This window comes from Equus quagga, chromosome 10 (assembly GCF_021613505.1).
Source record: "Equus quagga isolate Etosha38 chromosome 10, UCLA_HA_Equagga_1.0, whole genome shotgun sequence".
Taxonomy (NCBI): Eukaryota; Metazoa; Chordata; class Mammalia; order Perissodactyla; family Equidae; genus Equus; species Equus quagga.
In genome coordinates, this window is record NC_060276.1 from 121,599,010 (window position 1) to 121,624,229 (window position 25,220).

At 43.3% G+C, this 25,220-nt stretch overlaps 1 protein-coding gene across 2 annotated transcripts in view; it reads right to left on the reverse strand.

Annotated features, from left to right (window-relative positions):
• Positions 1 to 25,220, reverse strand: part of ARSF (arylsulfatase F) — a 26,008-nt gene continuing 788 nt past the window's right edge. Inside the window, exons 1-11 of one of the 2 annotated variants that reach the window (XM_046674138.1) lie at positions 23,898 to 24,552; positions 22,427 to 22,487; positions 21,385 to 21,534; positions 19,439 to 19,560; positions 18,637 to 18,759; positions 15,220 to 15,643; positions 11,774 to 11,910; positions 6,147 to 6,281; positions 5,078 to 5,240; positions 865 to 986; positions 1 to 464 (exon numbers count right to left, since the gene is read on the reverse strand). In XM_046674138.1, the coding sequence (XP_046530094.1) occupies positions 94 to 464; positions 865 to 986; positions 5,078 to 5,240; positions 6,147 to 6,281; positions 11,774 to 11,910; positions 15,220 to 15,643; positions 18,637 to 18,759; positions 19,439 to 19,560; positions 21,385 to 21,534; positions 22,427 to 22,437 (1,758 nt within the window). In that variant the 5' untranslated portion in view covers positions 22,438 to 22,487; positions 23,898 to 24,552 and the 3' untranslated portion in view covers positions 1 to 93. Of the gene's footprint in view, positions 465 to 864; positions 987 to 5,077; positions 5,241 to 6,146; positions 6,282 to 11,773; positions 11,911 to 15,219; positions 15,644 to 18,636; positions 18,760 to 19,438; positions 19,561 to 21,384; positions 21,535 to 22,426; positions 22,488 to 23,897; positions 24,553 to 25,220 lie in introns of those variants that run through there. The other variant, XM_046674137.1, reaches the window with a different exon arrangement.

Below are 25,220 nucleotides of genomic sequence, written 5' to 3' on the forward strand. Positions count from 1 at the left end.
TAATTGGAGATGGTAGTGCAATTTATTGGCTCTCAAATTCATTCCTCGAGTATCGGAAAGCGCGTTGCGTCTCCCGCTCTCCATCGTTCCTTCTCACGATGAGCTCGCGGCTGAGGAGTTCCCCTCCTTGTCACACAGACAAAATGGGAACATCCCACAGCAAGGCTTCAGCCACACCTTCCCCTCTTTCGATCCTGACAGCTGCTGATGGACGGGTTTGATGCTTTCCTTGTGGCGCTTCACCGCGGCAGCCACCGTTCTGATGACTAAATCATAGAGGGGCTCCGTGTCCCGCGTCAGAGGTGTGGACTCAGAGGGGTCCCTGGAGAGATCAAAGAGCAGAGGGGGGTTGTGGGAGGTGACCAGTTTCCCTGAACATTGGCAGAAGATGGTCTCATAGCAGGCCAGAGCTCCTGGCGGCTGGAATACTGGTGTCACATAATGAGCCTTCCACACGGCCTCGCCTGGAGAAGAAAAGACACATCAGAGACATCCAGTCTATATGCCAACTGCCCCCATCTCCTTCTACTTTCTCAAGCATTTTTCTGGTTTTTCTCTTGGCCAACAGGTGAAAGCTAAATATCATTCAGTCTTTAGAATATCAGAATCTCCTAGCACGACTTGACACATCTTTTGCAATAGACGTTAATTCTGTTTCTCCCAATTTTTATTCCTTAGAGATATCCCCCCGCCTTTTGAAGGAGAGCAATTCTTAGAAACTTTTCCAAGAAAGTGTTTTCAGTGGCAACCCTAGAAGGGAAGGACTGACGTGGGGGGATGAAAAGGAAGAAGCAAGTCTTGGGAATCCATTTGAGTGGCTCTACTCTTGGCGTCCTCGGAGAGCAGGGGCTGGTGGGTACTCACTGTCCTTCGGGTGCCAGCGCACGGCGTGGAGGTACACACCGCAATAGTGGAACAGGAACTCGTGCTCTGAGCGCTGAGTGTCACCCCGAAGCAAGGGCATGAGGTCTCGGCCATCAATCACCCTGCAGACACACACGATGGAGGGAGGTCAAGCGATGTTGGCCACCAGGCTATTTGAAAGATGCTCAATGCATTCTGTGACACTCCCTGGGCCCCAAGTATGGTGCACTGACTACTCAGGAAATCCGTGCGTGCTCTAAGGGACATTACGTTCCCGCAAGAGAGAGAAAAAAACCTAAGCTTTTATGGTGAAATGACAAGATAGAGGAACACATGCATGCACGCCCATCTAAAGAGCTACAGAAGGGCTCACATGCTCCGTGTTCCTAATGATTTCAGAAACCACAGTTTCATTCGCAATGGCTTTGCTACCTTGAAAAGGGGTTTTGTAGAATCTCTCAAAAACCATACGCTTTTTATTTTATATCAGAAAATGTATCTTTTACCTTATTTTAGAAAACTATATTATAAAACCTACCTCGTAATAGAAAATAGAATAAGTCCCAGATAATCCTAGAAATGATCATAAAAGAAATAAAACTGTCTTGATTCACAGGTTAAATGATTGCCTGCATTGAGAAGCCCTTCGGAAGCTACGGGAACGAAGAAGTAAGTTTAGCAAGGTCATAAGATACGAGACCAACTTTAAAAAATCAATTTTAATGCCCGATGACATCATCAGAGACATGTCAAGCTGCAAAAGAGGCTTCGACTCTGACATCTAGAAATGTTGACTGGCTGCCCCCTGGGCTCAGGAAATGATTTATAATTTGCTCCAACCATTAACCTTGTTTTTCTTTTTATTTCCATAGAAATACTTATTAAATACCTGATTGCTTGCTTCCAAAATATAAGCCTAACGTTGGGAGCTCACCTGCATCACCGCCTTCTAAAATGGATTTAACTGGACTGGTCTATTACCAGGACTGAAAAATGTGTTCAGTGAGATGAAACAATCTACCACTCAGATTCTGGGCCATAAAACTTATTAAAGTTTCAAAGGACTGTGAAACTTAAAACTTTCAAAGGTGGGACTGTGGGGGGGCTGGAATTTGTCTTTAACTCAGGGTGGTATTTAAGGTGGTGGCTCACCACCTTTTTGGTGAGTTGCTCAGTTTGCCTGAGCCTCTCCCATGTAGACATGTTATAAAGCTTTGTTTCATTTTCTTCTGTTAAAAAAAAATCAATTTTATTTCCATATATTAGCAATGAACAAGGACAAGTGACATTTTTTTAAAGTATCATTTGCTACAGCCACAAAACCCATGAAATATCTAGGGATTTCTTCTTTTTTCTGTGTGTGAGGAAGATTGGCCTTGAGCTACATCTGTTGTCAACCTTCCTCTTTCTGCTTGAGGAAGATTGTCACTGAGCTAACATCTGTGCCAATCTTCCTCTATGTTGTGTGGGATGCTGCCACAATGTGGCTTGATGAGCGGTGCTAGGTCCACACCTGGGATCTGAACCCACAACCCCCAGGCCCCTGAAGCAGAGAGTGTGTGAACTTAACCACTGTGCCACCAAGCCAGCTCCAATACCTTCTTGTTTTTTAAGGGTAAAAGTTTGTATGCTGAAAATCACAAAACATCTGATAAGAGAAATAAATGGAGAGATAAGCCATGGTCATGGATTGGAAGACTCAAAAGTGCTAAGAAGTCAATTTGCTGCAAATTGATCCATAGATTTCATGCGATCTCAATCAAAATCTCAGCAAAGTCTTGAGCCCAGCCTGGTGGCTGAGTGGTTAAAGTTCTGTGTGTTCCACTTTGGTGGCCCAGGGTTTGTGGGTTCGGATCCTGGGCATGGACATACTCTGCTCACCAGCCACGATGTGGAGGGGTCCCACATACAAAAAAAATAGAGGAACATTGGCAATGGATTTAGCTCAGGGCAATCTTCCTCAGCAAAAAAAAAAAAGAAAAAAAAAAGAAAGAAAGAAAAAAATCTCAGAAGGGTCTTTTGTAGAAATTCAGAAGTTATTCATATTTACATGGGAAAACAAAGAAACTAGAATAGCTTAAACAATTTTGCAAAAGAAATAAAACAGTTTCACACTACGTGATTTCAAAATAGACTACAAAGCTACAGTAATTGCGAGAGGGTGGTATTGACGTCAGGATGGCTATATGGATCAATGGAACAGGAGAGAGAGAGTCTGTAAGTAGACCAACATGTATACTGTCAATTGATTTTCCACAAATGCCCAAGGTAATTCAGTAGATGAAGGACAGTCTTTCAAAAAACGGCATGAGAAAAATGGGACGTCTTAATGCAAGAAAAATAAATCCAACCTATACCTCACACTGTATAAAAAATTCTCTCAACATGGTCTATAAGCCTAAATGTAAAACCTCAAACTATAAGACCACAAGAAGAAACCCTAGGAGAACATCTTTCTTACCTTGGAATAGGAAAATACTTTTTAGATATATCACCAAAAATCACAATTTATAAAACAAAATTGATAAATTGGCCCTTATCAGAATTGAAAACTTGCGTTTTTCAAATGACAATGTAAGAAAATGAAAAGACACCCCAGGAATGGAAGATAATATTGGCAAAACACATATCTGATAAAGAACTTGTATCCAGAATATATAAAGAACTCTTATAATTCAACAATAAGAAAATAAAATGCCCCATTAAAAACTGGACAAAAGATTTGAACACTTCACAAAGAAGAGATATGGATGGGAAGGAAGTACATGGAGAGGTGTTTAGCATCATTAGTCACTAGGGAAACACAAATTAACACCACAATGAGATTCTAGTACACACTTATTATAACGGCTAAAATTAAAGACTGGCCATCTCAAGTGTTGTCAAGGATGTGGAGCAACTGGAACTCTCAGATAGTGCTGGTGGGAATGCCAAATGGTGCAACTGCTTTGGAAATCAATCTGAAAGTTCCTCATAAAGTTAAATATATATGTATAAGACCCAGAATTCCCACACCTGGGCATTTACCCAAAGGAAATAAAAAATTTACATCCACAGAAAGCCTTCTATGTGATTGTCCAACGCAACTTTAATCACAATAGGCAAATCTGTTTCTCCAAAGCAAGCATGCATTTTGGAATTCTGTGCAAGAATTTCCCTCAGTTTCCCACTGAAAAGTGAAATATGGAGGGAATGAAGATGTGACATTTTCAGAGCTAATTCTGGAAAAAGTAAAAATCAAGTCATTTCTACAAAGGAAAATCCTAGTCAAAGCTCAAACAGCAATGTTACCAGAGACTGGGATTCTGCATAACTCTTGTGATTCCAAAATATAGACTATAGCAATGTCCCAAAGTCAGTGCACCCCATCGATATCTTGAAAAATTACTTTTACGACTGTGATTGGCTCAGCAACTTAAAAAAAATTACACTCACACTAATATTATATATTTTTTTAAACAATGGGCCATTTAACTCAAAATGATAAATACTCTTCTTCTGAGTAGAAGGGAGCTCTATTCTGTAATTATTTTATAGAAACTTCCAATAAATCTACTTATTGGCTAAAACGAAGGTAAAAAAATTGAGGAGGTCTTTTTTGTTTGTTTGTTTCTCGTTAGCTTTGGGAGCCATTCTGTTTTCTTTCAGAAATAAGCGAGCTCCATTACACGAAGAAAGAAACATTAGAGTAACTTTGGGGGCTTAGAAGGGAGAAATGGCATGGATCCGATCCATTGGATGACTTTACAGAGCTGGGATCAATTAACTCTCAGAAAATCAGCTTTAAACCTACCTGGGTCAAACCTACCTGGAACTCCTCTTGATGGAATTCAAAATATTTATAACAGAGTTCCAAGTATCCATCAAACGACTTACCTTCATCGCAGCCTCCGGATACGCACACCAGAAACTAGGAAACTGGTTTTTTTTCTCTTGTATGGAGGAATGAGTTTTACCGGTCATATTCTCATTCCCAAAACCGTCCCATCTCCATCTTCCTCACAAATGAAAACTACAAAGGGTCTAACATGGGCCATGGTCGTGTAAGACCGATGCCTGGTACACAAATAACATGGCCATCTACAAAGGCAAACTCATCTAGGGATTGAGGAGAAAGTGTACCTCCCAAGACAGGCTTCGTCTCCTTTGTCCCAAATTCTCTCAAGACCAAGGAGGATCCAAAGGGACTTGTTAACAGATCATTTCACATCACCTGTCCTGAGGGACAGTTGCTCCCGCCAGTGCTGCGACAGTTGGCAAAATATCCATTAGACTCGTGGGCTCCTCAATCACTTTTCCAGCTGGCACTTTTCCAGGCCATCGCACAAGTCCCGGGACGCGGATTCCGCCTTCCCATCCTCCCATGCCTTTGCCACCTACGGGGAAAGACGATGAAGTTCCTATTAAAATCGTCACTGTGGCCAGAGTGTTAAAAAATGTAAATTAAGACCAGTACAGACAATCTTTGCTCAGTGCCTACCAGGTACACAGTCCTGATGGGGTCAACAGCACACGCGGATGGAATTATTTTTTCTTGGACTCTTGATAGGTTTTTGATCAACTAGTGAATCACATTCAATACGAGGCATTGGCACTGGCTATTTCTGCCTAGAATGCTATTATCCCCAGATACCCACCTGTTTCATCCCCGGCCTCTTTCACACCTCTGCTCAAAAGCATCTTCTCATTAAGCTTTGCAGGTACACTTATTTAAAGTGGGAATCCCATCCCACAATTTTTTTCAGCTGTATTTTTCTCCACCTTTGTTTCTGCTCCGTTTTTCTTTAATATTTACTGCCTTATAACATATATGATTTCTGTTTTATTCACTGCTGAATCCAGCACCCTGAAAACTAATCGAATGAAATCATATGGGTAGATGCTAGTTTATTGTCCAAACCAGGCCATTACTGAGTATGGAAGGAAGAGGGAATATTAAAGACAGCAGGACAACAGTCTTGTAGTTGTAATCCATGAGTAGACATTCAACCCATTGAAAGACTCCCTTAAAAGCATCTGCTTATGTTAATATTCTGTCATCTCATTGGGTCACCAGCGAGGCAAATTTCTAGATACCCCTTCTAGCATTTCCTAGAACTGTTAGCAGATTGAAGGCCAATTTCTTTGGTTACCGGCCCTACACTTTATTTTTTATCAAGAGTCGAATATAATGAACTTGTTCAGTTTTTCATGCATTCATCTCTCCATTCCATGAATTTTCATTCTAATGAGCAAAAGAGCTTATTCACCGCCAAATCACCCACATGACTTCCTCTCCTCACCTTTGTATATTCCATTCCATCCACCAAGCTGGGCATGGCCCAGCCTCGCCTCCAGATGTCCTCCATGGTCTGATGTAAAGTAGACTAGAGTGTGGTCCCTCAAACCAAAATCATCGAGGGCATCAAGAATCTTCCCTGAAACAATAAAAAAAGGGACACATAAAACCAACGACTTTAGGAGCTTCAGCCATTCAGAGCATTCCCAATTGTCGTACGTTTACTTGGGATCCGTTGCAAAAATGCTTCTCATCTAAGAGGTACCATCTTGTACTCCCAAGCAGAATGTGTGAGTGGGCCTGTTTTCTCAGTTCTTCATCAGCATCTCATGTTTCAGAGGTGATTAGGTCAAATGAGGAATGAAAATGGATTTCTTCCTATGGCGACACTGACATCGGTACTTTTTAATCTGCAACTTCCGGGTAGCTCTTCCTGATTTTTCTTTTGCGGCTTGTATGTTTCCATGATTGATTTATCAGGACTCCTTTTTTAAGGAACTGAAACAATGTCACGTTCTTGTTCATGTTTCCTCAGTTTACAAGAGGCCCTGCATACGCTGTTTAAGTGTATATTTTCGATATTTTGTGAAATCGAAAGATCTTTGCCTTTATCACGACTTCTGTGGTTTTTACTAGCTCTGTGCCTCATGCAGAGAAAAACTTAGTATTTCACTGGAGTTTCTTCCAGCTTTTTTTTTCACTCCATTCAAGGTCCTTACTTTGCATGGGAAAGAACGCCCGTTGAATTGATGACAGTTTTTCCTTACCCAACTGTGTAGGTTTCCATGGGCTGCTGTGTCAAATTTCTATAAGCTTGGTGGGCTTGAAACAACAGAGATTTATTCTCTCAGTCAAGGCTCCCGAGAAGGATGCTTCCTTGCCTCTTCCTAGCTCCTGATGGTGGCTGTCAATCTTTAGGTCCTTGGCTTGTGGATGCATCATTTCCATCTCTGCCTTCATCGTCATGTGGTCTTCCCACCCCCGTGTCTCTCTGTGTCTTCACATGGCACGCTCCTCTGTGGTCTATCTCTGTGCCTCTCTTCTCTTCTTGTAAGGACGCCTGTCATATTGCATTAGGGTCCTGCCCTAAGGACCTCATCTCGACTTGATTACATCCGCAAAGGCCCTATTTCCAAATAAGGTTACACTCACAGGTTCTGGGAGTTAGGACACGGACATATCTTTTTGGGGAACACAACGTAACACAGAACACCAACTCTCCCCAATGTAGTCCATCCCTGCCGCTTCGAATTAGAAAGTTTCCTGGCTCCTAAGTCCTCTTCCTCACTGGTCCTGCTCCAAGGCTATCTATTTCTGCTTTTCTGACCTAAAAGTCACATCTTGCACATGTACTTCTGAGTTTTAATTTCCGTAGTTTTATTTTGGATAGTGCTTTCCTTGTGATTACAGAATACTTCTTTATCTTTTGTACCAACCTCGCTACCATCAGATATCCTTGGAAAGTTTCATTTCTCTCCAGTTTGCGCTTCTAGGTGTATTTCCTCAACATCTTTATAATGAACGTTCTCCAGATAATAGTAATTGTCTTAATTAGAATCAAACGAGACCTTAAGGTTAATTTCAGAATGACTAATATTATAAGAGTCACTCTTCCCATCCAGAATATGGTATATTTCCATGTATTAAAGCTGTTATAACTCCTTAATCCATTAGTTGAATCAAAGAGGTGGGGTTTGGAGGGACAAACGCCACTTTGATATTGGGATGAAGATCGCCAATGAAAGGAGGATGTCCGGGAGCATTATCAACAATAAGCCAAATCTTGAAAGGTATGTTACTCTCCCAACACTACTTTTCCATTTCACTGGCAAAGCAATTCAGGAGGGCATCTTGGGAAAGGAGCTGGGTCATCCATGACTTCTTGTTGCTCCTAAAGTACATTGGCATTGTGTCCTGATTAATACGCCTCAAGGCCCTAAGGTTCTCACTGTGCCAGGTCACAAAGCATTTCAATTTATAGCCTGCCACTCTCCCCTTAAGCGGGACTGTTATCCTGTCCATAAAAGGCTTGAAATCTGGCATTGACTTGGCTCCTTATGGATGAAAGTCCTTCAGGCATCCATTTCCAGAATAGAGAGGTTTCATCCATAATGAATATTTGTTCTGGCAGGTAATTTTCCTCCACCCTCAGCCTATCTAGAGTCTCCACTTGCAGACTCATCGCTGACCTTCACACTGTTGTAATGAATAATGGTTCTTGAATTGTTTAGCAGTAAACCGAGGTAGCAGTAAACCCAACATCATAATTGGGCCCAAGCTTTCCTTTCAACGTCGCAAACAAACTTTGTGCTTTGGCTGTGCTCATCACGGTGCAGAGAGAGACCAGCTTCTGCGTCTGGACTTCAATCCAAGTCATCAGAAGTGTCTCCATGTCTGATACAGGCCCTGCTCAAGTTTTTGTTAGTCTCATTGTCTTCAATGCAGCAGATCCTTTAACAGCTTCCGTCACTTTATTCCAGTTCTTCAAGATCATAGCTGTGGTGGAATGGGACATGCTTGACTGGCGATCAAGAACCGTCACTGATTTTCCAGCTTTGTTGTCCTGAACCACTTTTCATTCTATTTCCAGGTCAATTACTCCATGGGGCCTCTTACTGGCAACATGAGCAGTAGCGTTTGTACACTTAGGGGCCATGATGACCAAAACAATACAAAATTAAATCAAGCACGAGAGAAAATGTTGTAATCAAGAGATGTGGTAAACATGAGATGTATGAGGCTGTTGCCAGGGTAACAGGGCATGCTGTTTTACAATAAACTTGTTTTTCCGTAAGTAGAAAGAGTGCATAATGTGTTTATAATATTATATATAATGATAATTATATACATTATTAATTATTATGATGCATAACTGAAATGTACTATTGTATAGTAATATTCTAATAATATAATTATATTATATGTTAGATGTGATACGACATAATTATAAGTATTTTACAAGATATGCAATATATATACTAATGTTTGTTTTATTAGACTTTAGGATTTTCAACATAGAAAATTGTATTCTTTACAGATATTAAGTTACTTTGAGGTGTTTCTATTCTTAATATTTAGAGAGATTAAAAAAATAAGTAGACAGTAGCCATGGAAATGGTTAACGCTTTTCTATAAACATAAATATTATAAATATTACATATACTTCTAGCCTCCACTGAAATATATATAAATTTATATATATTATATTTATAAGATATTAAATTTATATTACATATTATACATGTATTATATATTTTATATAGCATATACTTATGTATACAACATAAATTTCAGTTGATGCTAAAAGATATGTTACCCTTTCCATGGCCACTGTCTAATTACCTTTTACTCTCTCTAAATATTAAGAATGGAAATATCTCAAAGTAACTTGATATCTGAGAAGGAAATAATTGTCTATGTTGAAAACCTTGAGATTTCAGTTAATGCTAGAAATCTATATTGTATTTTAAATATATATTGATATTTAAAACGTATATCTTTAATAATTTTAATAATATATTTCGTAATTTTATTACATGTACAACTGATAATTGTTTATTATTAATATTATATAATATATAAGTACATACTATTCTATATCTCTCTTTCTAAGACAGTTTTGCACTCTGCTGGGCACCGTGGAGGTGCCCCAGCGCTCCTGTGACACTGAGACACCCCTGCCTTGGAAACCGCCTTTCAACCCTCACAGCCGCCGAACAGGTCCAGCCAAGATTCCCCGGGCCCCATCTCCCATTTCCCTTCCTCATGTTGGACACTCATCCTCTTTTCACCGTTTCTGAGAAACCTGCTCTTGAGAGAAGAGCTGCTGAATTCTCACCCACTGGGGATGGGGATGCATGACCAATGAGGCACCAGAGATGTTCCCCTGCCTGGGGTGGGAGATGTCATTTGCAGTGGAAGCCTTCAACGGGGTATGAGTCAGCCAGAAGCCAGGCTGGGGGCGAGTTTCTGGAGCTTTCCTGATATCTGTGAAATGACAGCGTGTGGGAGTCTGAGGGATTAGGAGATACTTCCAAAGAACGCAGCTCTCTTCCCAAATCTCTGTTCATAACCTCTTTGCCCTACGCAAATGGCCAGTGAGCTACAGAGCCAGTGTCCAGGTTCCAATCCTGGCTCACCGGGACCTGTCCTGTAACCTTGACCAAGCCACCAGGTGTCTTGTGCTTTAGTTTCCTCATCTCTTAAGGAAGATAATGATGATGACGAAGATGGTACCCATCTCCCAGAATGTTTACGACACTGGAACAGTGCACGTTCCATACCAAGTGCCATGTGTGGGATTTGCAGTATTGTTATAGCTTCCAGGGTAGATATTTTGGGGATAAGTAGACTTTTTAGCATTTCTGAAATTTCACCTTGAAGCAGATGATTATTCTTCCTAAAGGTTCGATTCTGAATTTGCACACCTGTGCCAGGTGAATCTCTGTTGCATTTTTTTCAAAATACGGCTTTCAAATATTGTGGTATGTCCACCCATACTCAACACACCACTTCTTTGTGGAACAGGATCTGAATGCCACTGGATCAAAATCCCACTGAAGGCAGATCACACCCAAAGTGCCTTATTTGGCACCTTCATGCCACATCATCAATATTATGAACTTAGATATTTTGGAAACTTTTTATCAATTTTAAATTTTAAAGCAAATAGTAATCTCATTTGTTTGCTTTCACTTATCACATCCTGAGTTGGAATTAGCTACTTCATTCCCCTTCAAGAAGACACAATGACGAGCAGGATGGCCAAAGTTTTTGAGGAAGAGTGTGATGTTAGGGATACGCATTTTAAGCGCATGACGTGGTGTCTTGTCCTGGTGGAAGTATGAACTGGGAGAGGGACACACACACACACCCCACAGGCACACCACACACACACACACACACCACACCCACCACACACACATCACAGACACACACACACACACACATACCACATACACACACATATGCCTACATAAATGTACGCCTTTGTACATATATCTGCTTAAAATAGTATTTATACTTAAAATAATTTTTAAATATTTTCTACTTTTAAGACGGCGTGAAGGGACAGTGTTTGAACGGCTTCCCCTTGGTCAGGCTTGATTTCCCAAGTGTCTCTTTGTTTACTGAAATCTTTCCTACCGACCTCCCTTATTTGGAGAATATTTTAACTATGTTTGGGTCCCACAAACCCGTGAGACCCATCACGCTCTTTCGTCATTCCTGTTGGAAAGTCGAATCTGTTTCTCTGACCACTATGCGTACCGCGGAAGCACCAGGAATCCACACTTCCTACTTGCTCTCTCTCCCTCTCCAGTCTGAGTTTACCGGGGTTCTGGATTCTGACTCACCCCTGTACCCCGACTCCAAACTCAGATCTCGGTCCTCAGCAGACCTGAAATAAGGTTTTGCTGTTTAACCAACGAGCGCTGACATCTGATTTGAGGTCGGACCTGTTACATCGTTTACATGGAAGACCAAGCCTCCCTCCGTGGCAGGAATGATTGATTCTCTTTGTACTTCAGAGGATCATCCGAAGCTTTTCCTTCAGAAGCTGGCCAGGGGCCGTGTCCAGGTGTCGGAACTATCAAGACATGGAGGTCTCGTCTACTAGGTCTGGCCACTTACCCAACATGGAGTCCATCTCCTGCACATGATCACCGTACAAGCCGTGTTTGCTGGTGCCTATGAACTCCGTCGTCGTGGGGAGGGGTGTGTGAACGTGGAGAAAGGAGAAAAAGAGGAGGAAAGGTCCTTTACGGTTCCTGCGAAGACATCAACCACATTGCTTGAGTTTTCAACGTCTTGAAAACTGAACAACATTGCTCCCTGTCACTCACATACAGTTCCTTGCTCTCCATGCCCCATGAGAGGGGACGCAGGCAAGAGGCAGCCCCTTGGAGAGACCATCCTGGTCGGAGTGGCTTCCGGGATCCTCCAGCATCTGGACAGCTCCCCCCAGTTTGGGGTGACACCATCACAGTTTCTTTGATTCTCAGACGTCAGCACACACGTGGGACCACTTCACCCAGAATTAGCCCCGCCTGTGGCCACAGAGCTGAAACTCAAATCCAGCCCTGCCTGGCACACTTGCCCACGGCTCATGAAGTCTCAGACTACAGTCACACCCCATGAGGCACCAATGAATAGTGGCACAGGAGTGACTACCTAGAAACTTCACTCCTTTCACAACCCTCGAGCAAGCACGGACAGAGACCTCTTGGCAAGCTGTCTGGGCAGCTTTGCTTATCATCTGAGGTCACAGGGGATGAGGCTCACCTACTTCAAGTTCTGACAATCCGTCTGCGTGAAAGCTACATCCTCAGCTAACCAGGGCAGCACACGCCATAAAGCCCACTTTTTGGGAAATGTCTGCTCTGATGAGACACCAGCGAGGATGCGGAAACACGGTCTTTGACGATATAATTGGTTAAGAAGAGGTCATGTGGAAGGAGAATGGGCCCAGAATCCAATAATTGGTGTCCTTCTAAGAAAAGGCAATTAGGAGACCCACAGACACACACAGAGGGAAGATGGCCATGTGAAGACAGAGGCAGAAACTGGAGTGACGCATTTATAAGGCAAGGAGCAGCAAGGATGGCTGGTACCCCCCAGAAGCGGGGAGAGACAAGAAAACACCCTCCCACAGAGCCTTCAGAGGGAGCACGGCTCTGAAGACACCTTGATTTTGACCTTCTGGTATCCAGAACTACGAGAGAATAAATGTCTTTTGTTTTAAACCCCTCATAGTGGCACTTTTTTATGGCAACCCTAGGAAACTAATATTCGTGGTGATGGAGAATGAGATTACACACTTTTCTATGACATATTTTAAAGGGGAGACAGAAAATAATAATAAATGGGGAGGCTGGTTGTCAGAGACAAACAAGATGGACCTGAGTTCTGTAGTATTTTTTCACTCTATGGCTTCAGAAATGTTGACCAGGGAAGATAGTTTTCCACGTCAGAGTTGACTGGGTTGCATTCAATGTCTTTCAGAAAATGTCGTTCTTAAAACCTAAATTAGGAAGACAAGGGTGGGGGCAGGGTATCTCACACCTGCAGCACTTGCAAGTGTTAGAAGCACTTAGCGTCGCAAACTGAGCTGCCAAAACGAACAGGGATGCTCAGGGTGGTTGGCGGAATAACGCGTCAGCCCGAAGATGTCTGTACGCTGATCCCCAGAACCTCTGAATATGTAGCCTTACTCAGCAAAGGAGGCTTTTGCAGATGGGATCCAGTCACGGATCTTGAGAGGAGGAGGAGACTCTAGATTATGTGGGTGGATTCAATGCAACCACAAGTGTTCTCATAAGACAGAGACAATCGGGTCAACACGAGGGGAAAAAAGAGGATTTGTTTCAATAGAAGTGCAGGTGGGAGTGACACAGCTACAAGCCCAGCAAGACAGGCGGCCTCTAGAAGCTGGAAGAGACAAGGAACAGATTCTCTCCGAAGCCTCTGGAAGGAACCCGCCTTGCCAACACCTTCATTTTCAGCCCCAGAAGATTAATTTCTGACTTTTGACCTCAAGAACCTATGACAATAAATGTGTGTTATTTTAAGCCACTAAATTTTTGGCTATGTGTGGCCATAGCCATAGGAAACACATACAATGGGAATCCAGAAGAAAACAATTTCTAGCCTTTGTGAACCTGAGCCACCTACTTTTGGTCAAATTGTTAATCAACAGAGTTGCTCCCAAATCTTTGGATTCCCAGCTGACCGTTCATTGCTCTTCCCGTTCAATATTGTGTCACTCTGGATCCCACAGAACTTCTGAAACTCAACAGAGCTTTTGACGATGAAAGTACGTTTCCACACCAGCATTTGTTCTTCAAATACACATGGAAAATAGTAAGCCACGAGGTGTGGGGTATGTAAAGACTTGCGCTGGCTGACAGAATGGAACAGGATGGCTCATCTTTAAATTTCAGAGTGGCGCACGCCACAACGTGCTAACCTTCCCTTTGCTAAACTTCCTAAACTCTGCACATTTGCAAAGGTTGCAGAGTCTAAAAGAGTTTGCCTTAGGTGAAACCAGCCATTCATTTCTCTCTCTCCCACACTCTGAATTTTGATGGTCTCCACCTGAGCTATGGGTTAAGGACAAAGCTAGTTATCAGGTTGCACAAAATCCTTTACGACCTCAATTAATCTTGCTCATGCTTGCACTTCTGCAAGTAATGCCTGCCTGCCCACTCCTTCCTTCATCTTGGTATTACTTGCCTTTGAAGATTCAGCTAAGATTGCATTTTCTCAAGTGTGGCTTCCCTGAGATCTTGCAAGTTCCCTACCATACGGAAAAATACCACCCTGGACTTATGCCCATTGACCTATTTCTTATCATGTGCTTGCACATCCAGTTGTCATCAGTAAATGTGAACTCATCCTTGAGGTCCAGATCCCAGGACGGCAATTGGTAAAGAGAAAGCCCCAGTCAGTGTTGAAAGAGAGAGTGAAAAACGTGTTCACAACTTTTTCCTAAAAGATGGTCCAACGGCTAGAGGACGGTAAATGTGGCTCCTCGGAAAGTTTCCAGCTGTTGTGTTCTGGGTACACTGGGCTTTACAAGGATCACCATTAACCTCATCCACATAATATCCCTTCCATATCATGTGCTCATCTGATCAACTAGCCCTCTGATTTTAACTTCTCAAGTAGCTTTTTCCCGAACAGGGGAACAAAGCAATAGCCAACTTATTCCATTGCCTAGTTCCCTGGAAAATATATTTCTCTTTGTAAGTTAATAGCCTGACAATATGCATTATAAATTAATAAGCCCGATTTATGAGTCTGAGTCTAGTGTGAGACTGCCTGCTTGGTCTAACCAAATATGAATTTCAGGGCCAACAGAGAGGCTATGATTTTAATAACAAGGACTCAAACAAGATACCACCTCTTTAGCACTGTCTGAAGCACCCAGCCGGCTTCCAAAACACTTCATCTTCTTGTCTAGACAGTGTTTAACAATATGGCACTTCTTGACTCAATATCATTAGAGTCGTCACCCCCATTTTTAAAAAATACTCATTTTTAGCATAATTACATGGATTTTAAGAAATTATCTTTACCTTTCTAAAAATGAAACTGCCTCCTTCACCATGATGGACCCGGCTCGTTCTGCCTTCATGGGCTGCTCGGTGATCTCATGGTCTCGCATGAGGAGGCAATCCCAGTACAGAGGAGATGTGTAACTGGAGAACCAAAAATAGCTCAGGAGGAAAATAAAAAGAACCATGGAGAGGATGAGGGACCAGGGAACAGAGACCCAGCGACTCAATTTCCCAATGGTGAAGGTAAGCACAGCAATGGCGACCAGCTGCACACAGAGCCAGATTTTGCTCTCAATGGCTAATTCTGTGTCACGTGAAGGATCCGGCCAGCAAGGTTCAATCAGAGAGAGTGGCATGCCATAGAAGTAATCAAACCCATAATTATGTGGATGGTGGCAGTGGTCGCTTCGAGATTGGCAATTTAAGCCTTGATGCCATTTGCCTGAAATTAAACACACACACACAAATAAAACATAATATGCTCACACATCTCAAAGACCATGTGATCATTTTTCACTGGAAACAATCAGCTAATGCACAAAAATGGTGCAGTAAATATTTTTCCTTTGTTTAAAAATCTGAGTTCGGCATAGCCTCATTTTTCGCTCTTCTTTAGTTCACAGAAGCTTGTGTTAAGATCTGGTTTGAGTGAGCAGATAGGATAAAAAATAAAAGGAGGATGATAGAATTGTGAGTTCGTAGCAAAGATATGAACTGGGCAGCTTCTCATTCACAGAGAGGACAAAGTCATAGAAACAAAGATAGATACGTGATAGAGACAAGGGAGATTATAGATAATGGATAGGTCATAGGCAGACAGATAGTAGATTATGAGATAGATAAGCTAGAAGATGATGAATGAGTGGGTGAATGGATGGATAGATAGAAAGGTGGATGAATGGATGGCTAGATGGATGGTGGGTGGATAGATAGAAAGATAGATAGTTAGATATAAATTATAGCCAAAAGATAGATAAATGATAGAGACAAGATAGATGATAATGATAAATAGATAGGCAGGCAATGGATGGATGGATGAATGGGTGGACAGATGGATAGATAGATGAATGGTGGATGAATGAATGTATGGATGGATGGATGGATAGATGGATGGGCAGATGGATAGATAGAGAGATAGATAGCTGTAAATTATACCTACAAAGATAGACAAATGACAAAGACAAGCTAAATGATACATGATGAATAGATATATAAATGATGAATGGGTGGATGGATCAATAGAAAGATAGATAGGATAGATCCAAATAAATGATGGAAGATAGATGGGGCATATTTGGATGTATGGATGGATGGATAGATGAGTAGATAGATATATGATAGGTAGATATATGGGTGGATGGGTGGGTGGGTGGATAGTTGGGTAGATAGATAATACACAGATAGATGACCGATATAGATAAATGATGGAGGATGGACTGAACGTGGGTGAATGGGTGGACGGATAGCTGGCTGGCTGGAAATCCTAGAGTCTCCCACTAGAGTTCATTGAAATAAGGGATTTATTCAGTAAAACTTACCACACCTTGGATGGTAACCAAAAGATGCATATGAGTTCTGCTGGCATGTGAACTCTAAGAGAATGTAACAATGTGTATCTACCAAAATGTTAATAACTTTCTGCATGCAGTCAAGGCCACATCAAAGATGCACATCCCCAAATCTCTAGGTGATGAGGGGCGATGCTGCTGGCTTAGGTTTTTGTGCCCTGCAACTCCACTAAGATCGTCTTCTCTTATCGATGCCAAATGGATTACAAAAATCAAAGGAGTTTAAAGTAACTTGTTATTCTCATGCCATTTGAAACCTAGACCTCTCAGCGAGGCCCAGTAGATTCAGCTCCAAAGGGTTTCATCATTAATTTACTTCTATCATCTTTGGCAGTGAGAAGAAGGACATCCACGTGGTCCAGTTTTAATAAAATAATGAGGTGGGCGAGAGAGCATACAGTCAGTGAACATGCAAGGCACAGAGAACCCGACAAGTTTGATCTTCTGATTGTGCAACACTGGCTTTCATCCATCACATAGGTCCCTCAGCCTCAGGAAGAATCAATTTCCTGTCTCTAAAATCAGGGAGATGGGTTCTGTCGGACATCCCTTCCGCTCGTAATTATCAATGTTTCTGTCGGTGTCCAATGTCCTTTCACTGCAATGCAACTAACCAGGGACTACGATCGTTGTCAAAAGGAACGCCAGGATTCCTGCCCTGAGCTGACCTTCATGCAGCAGCAGCAGAGAAAGGGGGAGCTAAGACAGAAGGACAGATGGGGAGGAGAGAAGGGGAGCTTTCAGAGGCAATGTCCATGCTCCTTGCCTTGGTTGGGTGACAGAGTTAGGGTGTAGACATTTTTCGAAAGTCTTTTTCTTTTTGCTGTTTGGGTAATGGATAGAGGGTGTAGAAATTTTCTATGGAGTCAAAAGTTGACACTCCATAAAAAGTCAGTGATGCAGAAAGCTGTGCATTCTTGGGAGCACTTGTTACATTCCTTAAAGTATGCATAGTGGCTGAGGTGAAGGGTTTCAGAGTCTGCAGAGAATAATGTAGAAACAGCACATCGTAGGACAGTGGGGTCTGTGGAAAGATGAAGTGATGCAGAAACAGGTCGGAGGGACACCAGGCAAGACCTGGGGCTCAGGCGGAAAGTAGTATTCAGGCATGCCTGACCTATGTCAGAAAAGGATGGATAGATGCCATTTAGGGAGGAGTGTGCATGTGTGTGGAGGGGGATGGAATTGCAACACAAGATCCCGTGTGAGCAATGACGACAGAGAGTTCTGGAGGACGCAGGGGCACATTTGCCTGCAAAGGATCCAATGAGATAGAAGCAGCTTAATTGTAGAGATTCAAGAGACAGGTAGGAGGTGGCCACTGAAATGGCAGAGGTGGAGCCCAGATCTCCTAGAGAGCAGAGGGTCTTATCTGTCATAGCCAAGACGCAAACTTGTTTTTTCCCTTTTTTGGTGAGAAGGATTGGCCCTGAGCTAACATCTGTGCCAATCTTCCTCTTTTTGCTTGAGGAAGATTCTCCCTGAGCTAACATCTGTGCCAATTTTCCTCTATTTTATATGTAGGTGGCCACCGCAGTATGGCTTGATGAGTGGTATAGGTCCGTGTCCGGGATCCGAACCTGTGAACCCTGGGCCACCAGTGTGGGATGCATGAACTTAACCACTACACCACCCGGCCAGCCTTAAAGTCATTTTTTTTTGGTGAGGAAGATTGGCCCTGAGCTAATGTCTGTTGCCAATCTTCCTCTATTTTGTATGTGGGATGCCACCACAGCATGGCTTAATGAGTGGTATGTGGGTCCATAAATTCATTTTGAAATAGTTTCCAAGAAAACAATAAGCAGGGATAGAACAATGCCTGTCATTAGTTTAGCATGAATGAGTCACACCAATGACGGCTACTTACCCAGGAGACCGGTGGTGTATCCCTGCTTTTTGAGTAAAGCAGCAAATGTCGTTTCATTAAGAGGGAGTCCGGAACAGTCTCCAAGCGTTGTGATGACACGGACCTCTGTATCAGAAACCATTCCTAAGTGTAACGTAAAATAGAACACACAATGATGAGTGGCTGCTGGTCAGCTGAAGAGGGAGTCGTGGAGAGTTCACGGCTGGAAGATGGAGAGATGAGGTGCCATCTTGGAAGGAAGAGAAGACCATCCTTCGAGAGTCAGCTGCCTGGGTTTAAATATCGCCTACGATGACTCAAGACGTGAAACCCTCTACATCTCCTTCTATGAGGTGAGGAAGACTAGTTTTACATAAAGTCAGCAGCGTTTTCTTCCTACTACAAGAAAAAAAAAAGACAATAACCAGAGGTTTATTGGAGCTCCTCGACCTTTGCATCAGCCAAGGCAGATACTGTAAACCTCATAGGACATAAAAGTTTACCTGACGCCCTCAAGAGCTGAAGGGAACCCCCAATCCTATTTAAAAGTGGACACAAATAATGGTCTCTCTGAATCGCAGGCCTTACTCTTAAACTACAGAATCTGTGCCCGGAAACCAAGACCTCTCTGCTCACCTTTAAAAATACAGCCATACGACCCAGCCATTCCGTTCCTGGCTATGTACCCAAAAGAATTAAAAATGAGTGTTGAGACACAAACTTGTACAGACATGTTCACAGCAGAAAGATTCATAAGAGTTGAAAGGCAGAAAGAACCCACGTGCAACAGCAGGACTCAGCCGAGCCTTCTCCACGTACACACCTGAACGGACTGGGTACCTTCCCGTCAGGAAGGCCGACCGGCTCGGGGTGCACATTGAGGCTGCAGCGATGTTTTGGGTCAGCCGCACACCTTCCCTGGCTAAGCGGTCCACGTGAGGCGTCCTGGAGGGAGAGAGAGAGAGGGGAAAATCAGAGAGCGGGGGGCAGGGAGGGGAGAAAGAGAAACGCAGAGGAACAGGGAGAGAGCTGGAGGTAAAGAGGACCTCTTTCCTCAACTCCCTGAGCTCAGAACCGGAGAAAAAGAGCCTGCACACAACGCCCCTTCTTCTTTTCCTGCCCACGCCTGGGTGCAAACATAGCCGAGCCTTCAGGCAGCTCTTTGCTGCCGGATTGGTACAATTTGGTAATGTGTATGGCGTCTATCGAGTATAGGACTGCCCTTTAAAATACACACATAAAATATCTGTGCTCCAGACTGCGTAATTAAGGCCAGTTACTTACGGACCTTAGTGACAACTAGCTACTGACAGACCGAAGGATGAGTTCAACCCACACGTTGGAGTGGTAAAAGTCCTTGCTCTACACACAGATGGTCCCCCAAACTGCCAGATGATTAAACATAAAGATATGCGGGGGCTCAAGGGAGTTAAAAGAGAGACTTTTAGAGAAGAGAGACAGCCGGCTCCTTGGATGAAAATGAAATAGAAAGAGACTCAGATTCATTCATGAGAGAGATTACGAACAGCAGCTTGCTGCGTCAAGTTCCAGCTTTAGCAACGCATTTCTCTGATTCTTTGTTGAAATGTGAAAAATCAGCTAGTGTCTTTTAAAGTAGGGTTCCATTTGCAAAGGAAACACTGATTTGTAAATTGCATTTCTGGCTCATACCTGCCTCATAAATCTTGCTTCTCAAGCAGCTAGTATTTTCAGCAAAATATTTACACCTGCCTCTACACACTGTCTGCAAATCGCTGATATTTATTTCCTCAAGCATCTTTTTGCCACTTAACTGCTTTCATCAGATGCAAGAATTAATTTGGACCCCTACGTTTTGTTGACTCACAATTTCTGTGGTGGAAAGCAGAAATTAGTAGCTTTGGCATCTATTGGTAAAACAACAGAAAAAGTTTCTAAGTGTACAATTCACCTGTTTTATGGTGATGTATAATGACGTCCAAAGCTTTGTATGAGCACAGCTCGTTACCTGGTTTTTATAATCGACCAGAACACTCTGAGTTTCAGTTTCATATTCTTTTTCCTCTTTCAGAATGTCCGTTATTAAGATAGAAGGACATCGGGGCTGGCCCCGTGGCCGAGTGGTTAAGTTCACGCGCCCCGCTGCAGGCGGCCCAGTGTTTCGTTGGTTCGAATCCTGGGCTTGGACATGGCACCGCTCATCGAGCCACGCTGAGGCGGCGTCCCACATGCCACAACTAGAAGGACCCACAACGAAGAATATACAACTACATACGGGGACGGCTTTGGGGAGAAAAAGGAAAAAAATTAACTCTTTTAAAAAAGAAAAAAGATAGAAGGACATTGCCTTAAAAGGGCTGTTGGCTTCGAAAATTAGTAAGCATGAAATGACTAATTCTGCCAAGTCAAAATATGTGGAAGAATTACCACTCCTCTTGATAGTCTATACCATAGAGAACTAACTCACTCTGTGCCATGGCACTATTCTGCACGCTGTGCTTATTATATGAGCTCAGATGTATATACTATTCACCTGGGCTCTCAACGGAATAGAAAAGGAAGACACACTGAGGTCACGGAACCGGTCCGAGATTTCACTGTTCCTAAGCACAAAACCAAGATTCAAATCCAGACAGTCTTGATTTTAATATTATTTACTTCTTTAAAAAAAAAAATCCCAACAAATCCATTTGGTTTTGCATGTGGATGCAGTCCTGAAATGTATCAACTTCCAAACAGGAGCGATAGGTAAAAAAAAAAAAAAAAGTATGATTCAATAGGAAGCCGTACCTCATTGTACCATTGCCATAGCAACCCAGATCTCCAATCCCGAGATCATCCACCATTAGCAGGACAACATTGGGCTTGTCATCATTCGCCTCCCGCGACTGGCATGTGTTTAAGAACAAACACATCCAAGACAGGGAGGTCAAGAGGCTCCTGTAAGGCAAGCATGGATTTCATGGTAAACACACGGCTCCCTCAGGGTGGCTTCAGGAGCCACGTTCCATTCCAACGTCGTCTTTCAAGAACGCAGCGGGGCTCATTGGAAACCAGGCTCATCTCCCAAAAGACAGGCACAAATTTCTCTTTCCAAGGATTGACCATCTCTGTGGCGTGGTCCCAGCGGTACTCAAGGGGCTCCACTTCATCATTTTGCTCAGTCCCAACTAAAGTCCCGTTTTCTCAAAGAAATATACAATAGATATATATAATTCTCTTCCCAGTGGATCCCTACTCGATTATCAGGGGATGAACATTCGACTTGCGAACGATTGGTTCAATCTCTCTCTCATCTTTATTCATATTTTAAGACCCACCTCAAACATTTCCTCCAGGAGGGATGAAAGAAATAGTCGCGACCCCCATCTGTTCCCAGAGCGCTTTACCAATACTCTGAAACAATGGTGACGCTGTGAAATTGCAACTCTTTGCTTTACCCAAACATATCCGCCGAGACTGTCAACTTCCTGAAGGCGGGCACTCTAGCCTAGGGCTTTTCCTATTGCCAAATCGAGATAATTACAGATATGGTTTTCATTGGCCCAAAGTTGGTTGAACTGTTTTTCCCACTTTCTATTTCTACGATATTTTAAAATAACACAAGTGGGTTGGAAATTTGCAGTTTATACTTGTATGAATTGCCTACATCGCTCCTACTTTATTATAGACTTAGCAAATTCAGAGTATCAATTCAGACATCTTATGGCCAATCATATAAAGAAAAAAATGGCGATATTGATGCCTCTATCTGTAAAGCCGAATCCACAAATGTCACAAAATTGTCCATTAGATTCAATGCGTTTGCAATATAGCTTATTACTTCACTTACCTGAGCTTCATCACGTAGCCCCGAGTGGCTTCCTAGTTTCTTTGGCCAAAGATAAAATGTCCTGAAAAGAAAAATGTGTTTATCTAGTTAGTTCTCACTGGAAAATTCTCACAAGATTAAGGACACTTATCTCCACTTCCCTCTGCTTCCAATATTTCAAATCTGGCTTTCCAAATCTGTCATGGCATAAACCCTGCTGTCTCGATGACTTGCTCTGTTGGCCCGTTTTTAAAGAGCTCACGCTCTGCCAGCTTCTGAGGCCGCCTGTCTCTTTTTGGCTCTTGAGTGAACTGGCTCAGTCTGTATGATGTGGATTAAGGCTGCCCCAGCTAGAGAAGCCCAAGGTGACCTGGCCTACATGCCAAACTATACGACCCAGTGGACTTTTTTTTATGGTATGAATTAGGACCACCCCAGGGAGAGAAGCCCAGGGCATCCTCACCTGCATCCCGATCTATATGGCCAGATTCGTATCTAAAGTTATATGACCGCACAATAACCAGACCCCATCTGCACTGAAATCATTTAATGACTTTTTACATCATCTTTTCTTTTCTCCAGTAAAAATAAGTCACGTACCCATGCCTTATAAAATTAGCCCTAACCCTCAACTCGGGGCAGCAGCAGGAGCTCTGACTGCCCGTGGGTCTTGTCCCCACACACCAGCTCTGCCTGCCCATGGGCCCTGTCCCCATGCCAGCGGGGGCAGCAGAAGCGGCGGCAGCAGGAGCTCTGCCTGCCCATGGGTCCTGTCCCCATGCTATTCCACACTATTCTCTAAATAAAAGAGCACTACTGCCAGATCTTGAGAGTCTAAGAAATCTTTCTTTTGACTCCTCGGCTCACCGACCCCGCATCATGTACACCTCCACCCAAAATGACTGGATGACAGTATGATCTCAAGGAGTTGCCGAATTTACTAGCTTAAACTCAGAACGTCTGTGTGGATGCTTGAATTTATCCACTTCTTTGGTTTTGCATTAGTCCAAAACCAGATCACTATATGGTGATTTTAGGGTACCTAGTGGTTGTATATAATTGGAAAAGGGGGCTGAGTATGATGACCAAGTGATATGACAGCGAAATTCATTGCAATGAAAACAAGGAAATACGTACCTTCTGTCAGCATACGATTACTCATATTTGTACCTTAAAAATCACTACGAATGTCGTACCAACCTCCCCTTTCAAGATGTCACCTTGTTCAAAAGCAAGATGATAGAGACCGCAAACAGAGTTATTGACTAAGAAAGAGAAAGGATGGAAGAAAAGAAGGGAAGGAGAGAGACAGGAGAGAAACTTTAGCAAGAGTTGGTTTGGAATCAACTTCTCAACGCCTAAGCAGAGCCATCCAGCTTTAGAAAGTAACCAAGGGAGCCTTGAAAACCCCGAGCCCATCAACCCTGCCCATCATATCAGAAAGAAAGAAAAAAGAGCTGAGAATGTCTAACAGAAGCCTTCCCCAACTCACCTGTCAGTGCTGTTGTCTACCTGATGTGTAGGGCAAGATGAAAAACCGGTCCTGAGGAAGTTCTGACTCTCCTCACAGCCACCCAGAGTCACTACCTAAATGATAGACTGCTGGCTCCACCTCCCTCCGCAACCGGGAGGTTAGTCCATGCTGTGCTCCCCAAAGGCATTCAAGCTTATGATCTGCAAACAAGGAAATCTGCACCTCTGATTTGCGTCTCTTTCTACAAGGGCAGAAGAAAGAATTACATCCAGCAGAGCACCTGCAGACTCCCTTGCAGGGCGTGAGTGTTCTCTGCGTCTACCACCAAAACGATTCATCAAGCAGAAGTGAGGAACAATCCTTTTCGTTCCGGCCATTGGATTCCGACGACCTCCCAGTCTCCAGCATTGCCTCAGAGTCATCTGTGCAGCTGTATGAATCCACGTTTGCTGCCACTTAAGTCATTTGATGGCCGCCAATCTCCAAGACTCCCGTGGAAGGTTTCTTTTCCTAAGGCTGGATTGGGATCCCTCCCATGGCATCTGACCACTCTTCGAACTGGGGGAAGGTCCCAATTGGGACTCCGGTTCAAGGAAAATACCAAACTCTAACCTTTGGTGGAGTATGGGAACCCCTTCTTGGGAGAATGGCTCCAGGATGCAATTGGGTAGAATGTCCCCCAGACTGGCGGAAAATTCCTCACTGTCTTTTTCTCTATCCCACGTAAAATTTGTCTATTAGAGATAGAGTCAGGAAGGAAACGTGGATTCATACAGCTGTCCGAGAAAGTTCCCGATGGAGCAGTGAATCTAGATCCATCCTTGAAAAAGAGCAGGAAGGAATGGATTAATTCATTCTCCATCACCCTGAGGCTTAAGGTACTGATTCTCTTCAGGCTGAATGCCACAGTTTGCCCCATAGAGTAGCCATGGGCAGCAAACGTGGATTCATACAGCTGTCCGAGAAAGTTCCCGATGGAGAAGTGAATTTAGATCCATCCTCGAAAAAGAGAAAGGCACAAGGAAGAAAAGGGCACTTACCAGAACTCGAGCTCACAAGCCGATGAAGAAATTCCCCGTATGGCCCACCAGAAGTGATGCGGGGTCGGTGAGCCGAGGAGTCAAAAGAAAGATTTCTTAGACTCTCAAGATCTTGGAGTAGTGCTCTTTTACTTAGAGAATAGTGTGGAATAGCATGGGGACAGGACCCATGGGCAGTCGGAGCTTCTGCTGCCGCCGCTTCTGCTGCCCCCGCTGGCATGGGGACAGAGCCCATGGGCAGGCAGAGCTCCTGCTGCTGCCCCCGCTGGCATGGGGACAGGACCCATGGGCAGGCAGAGCT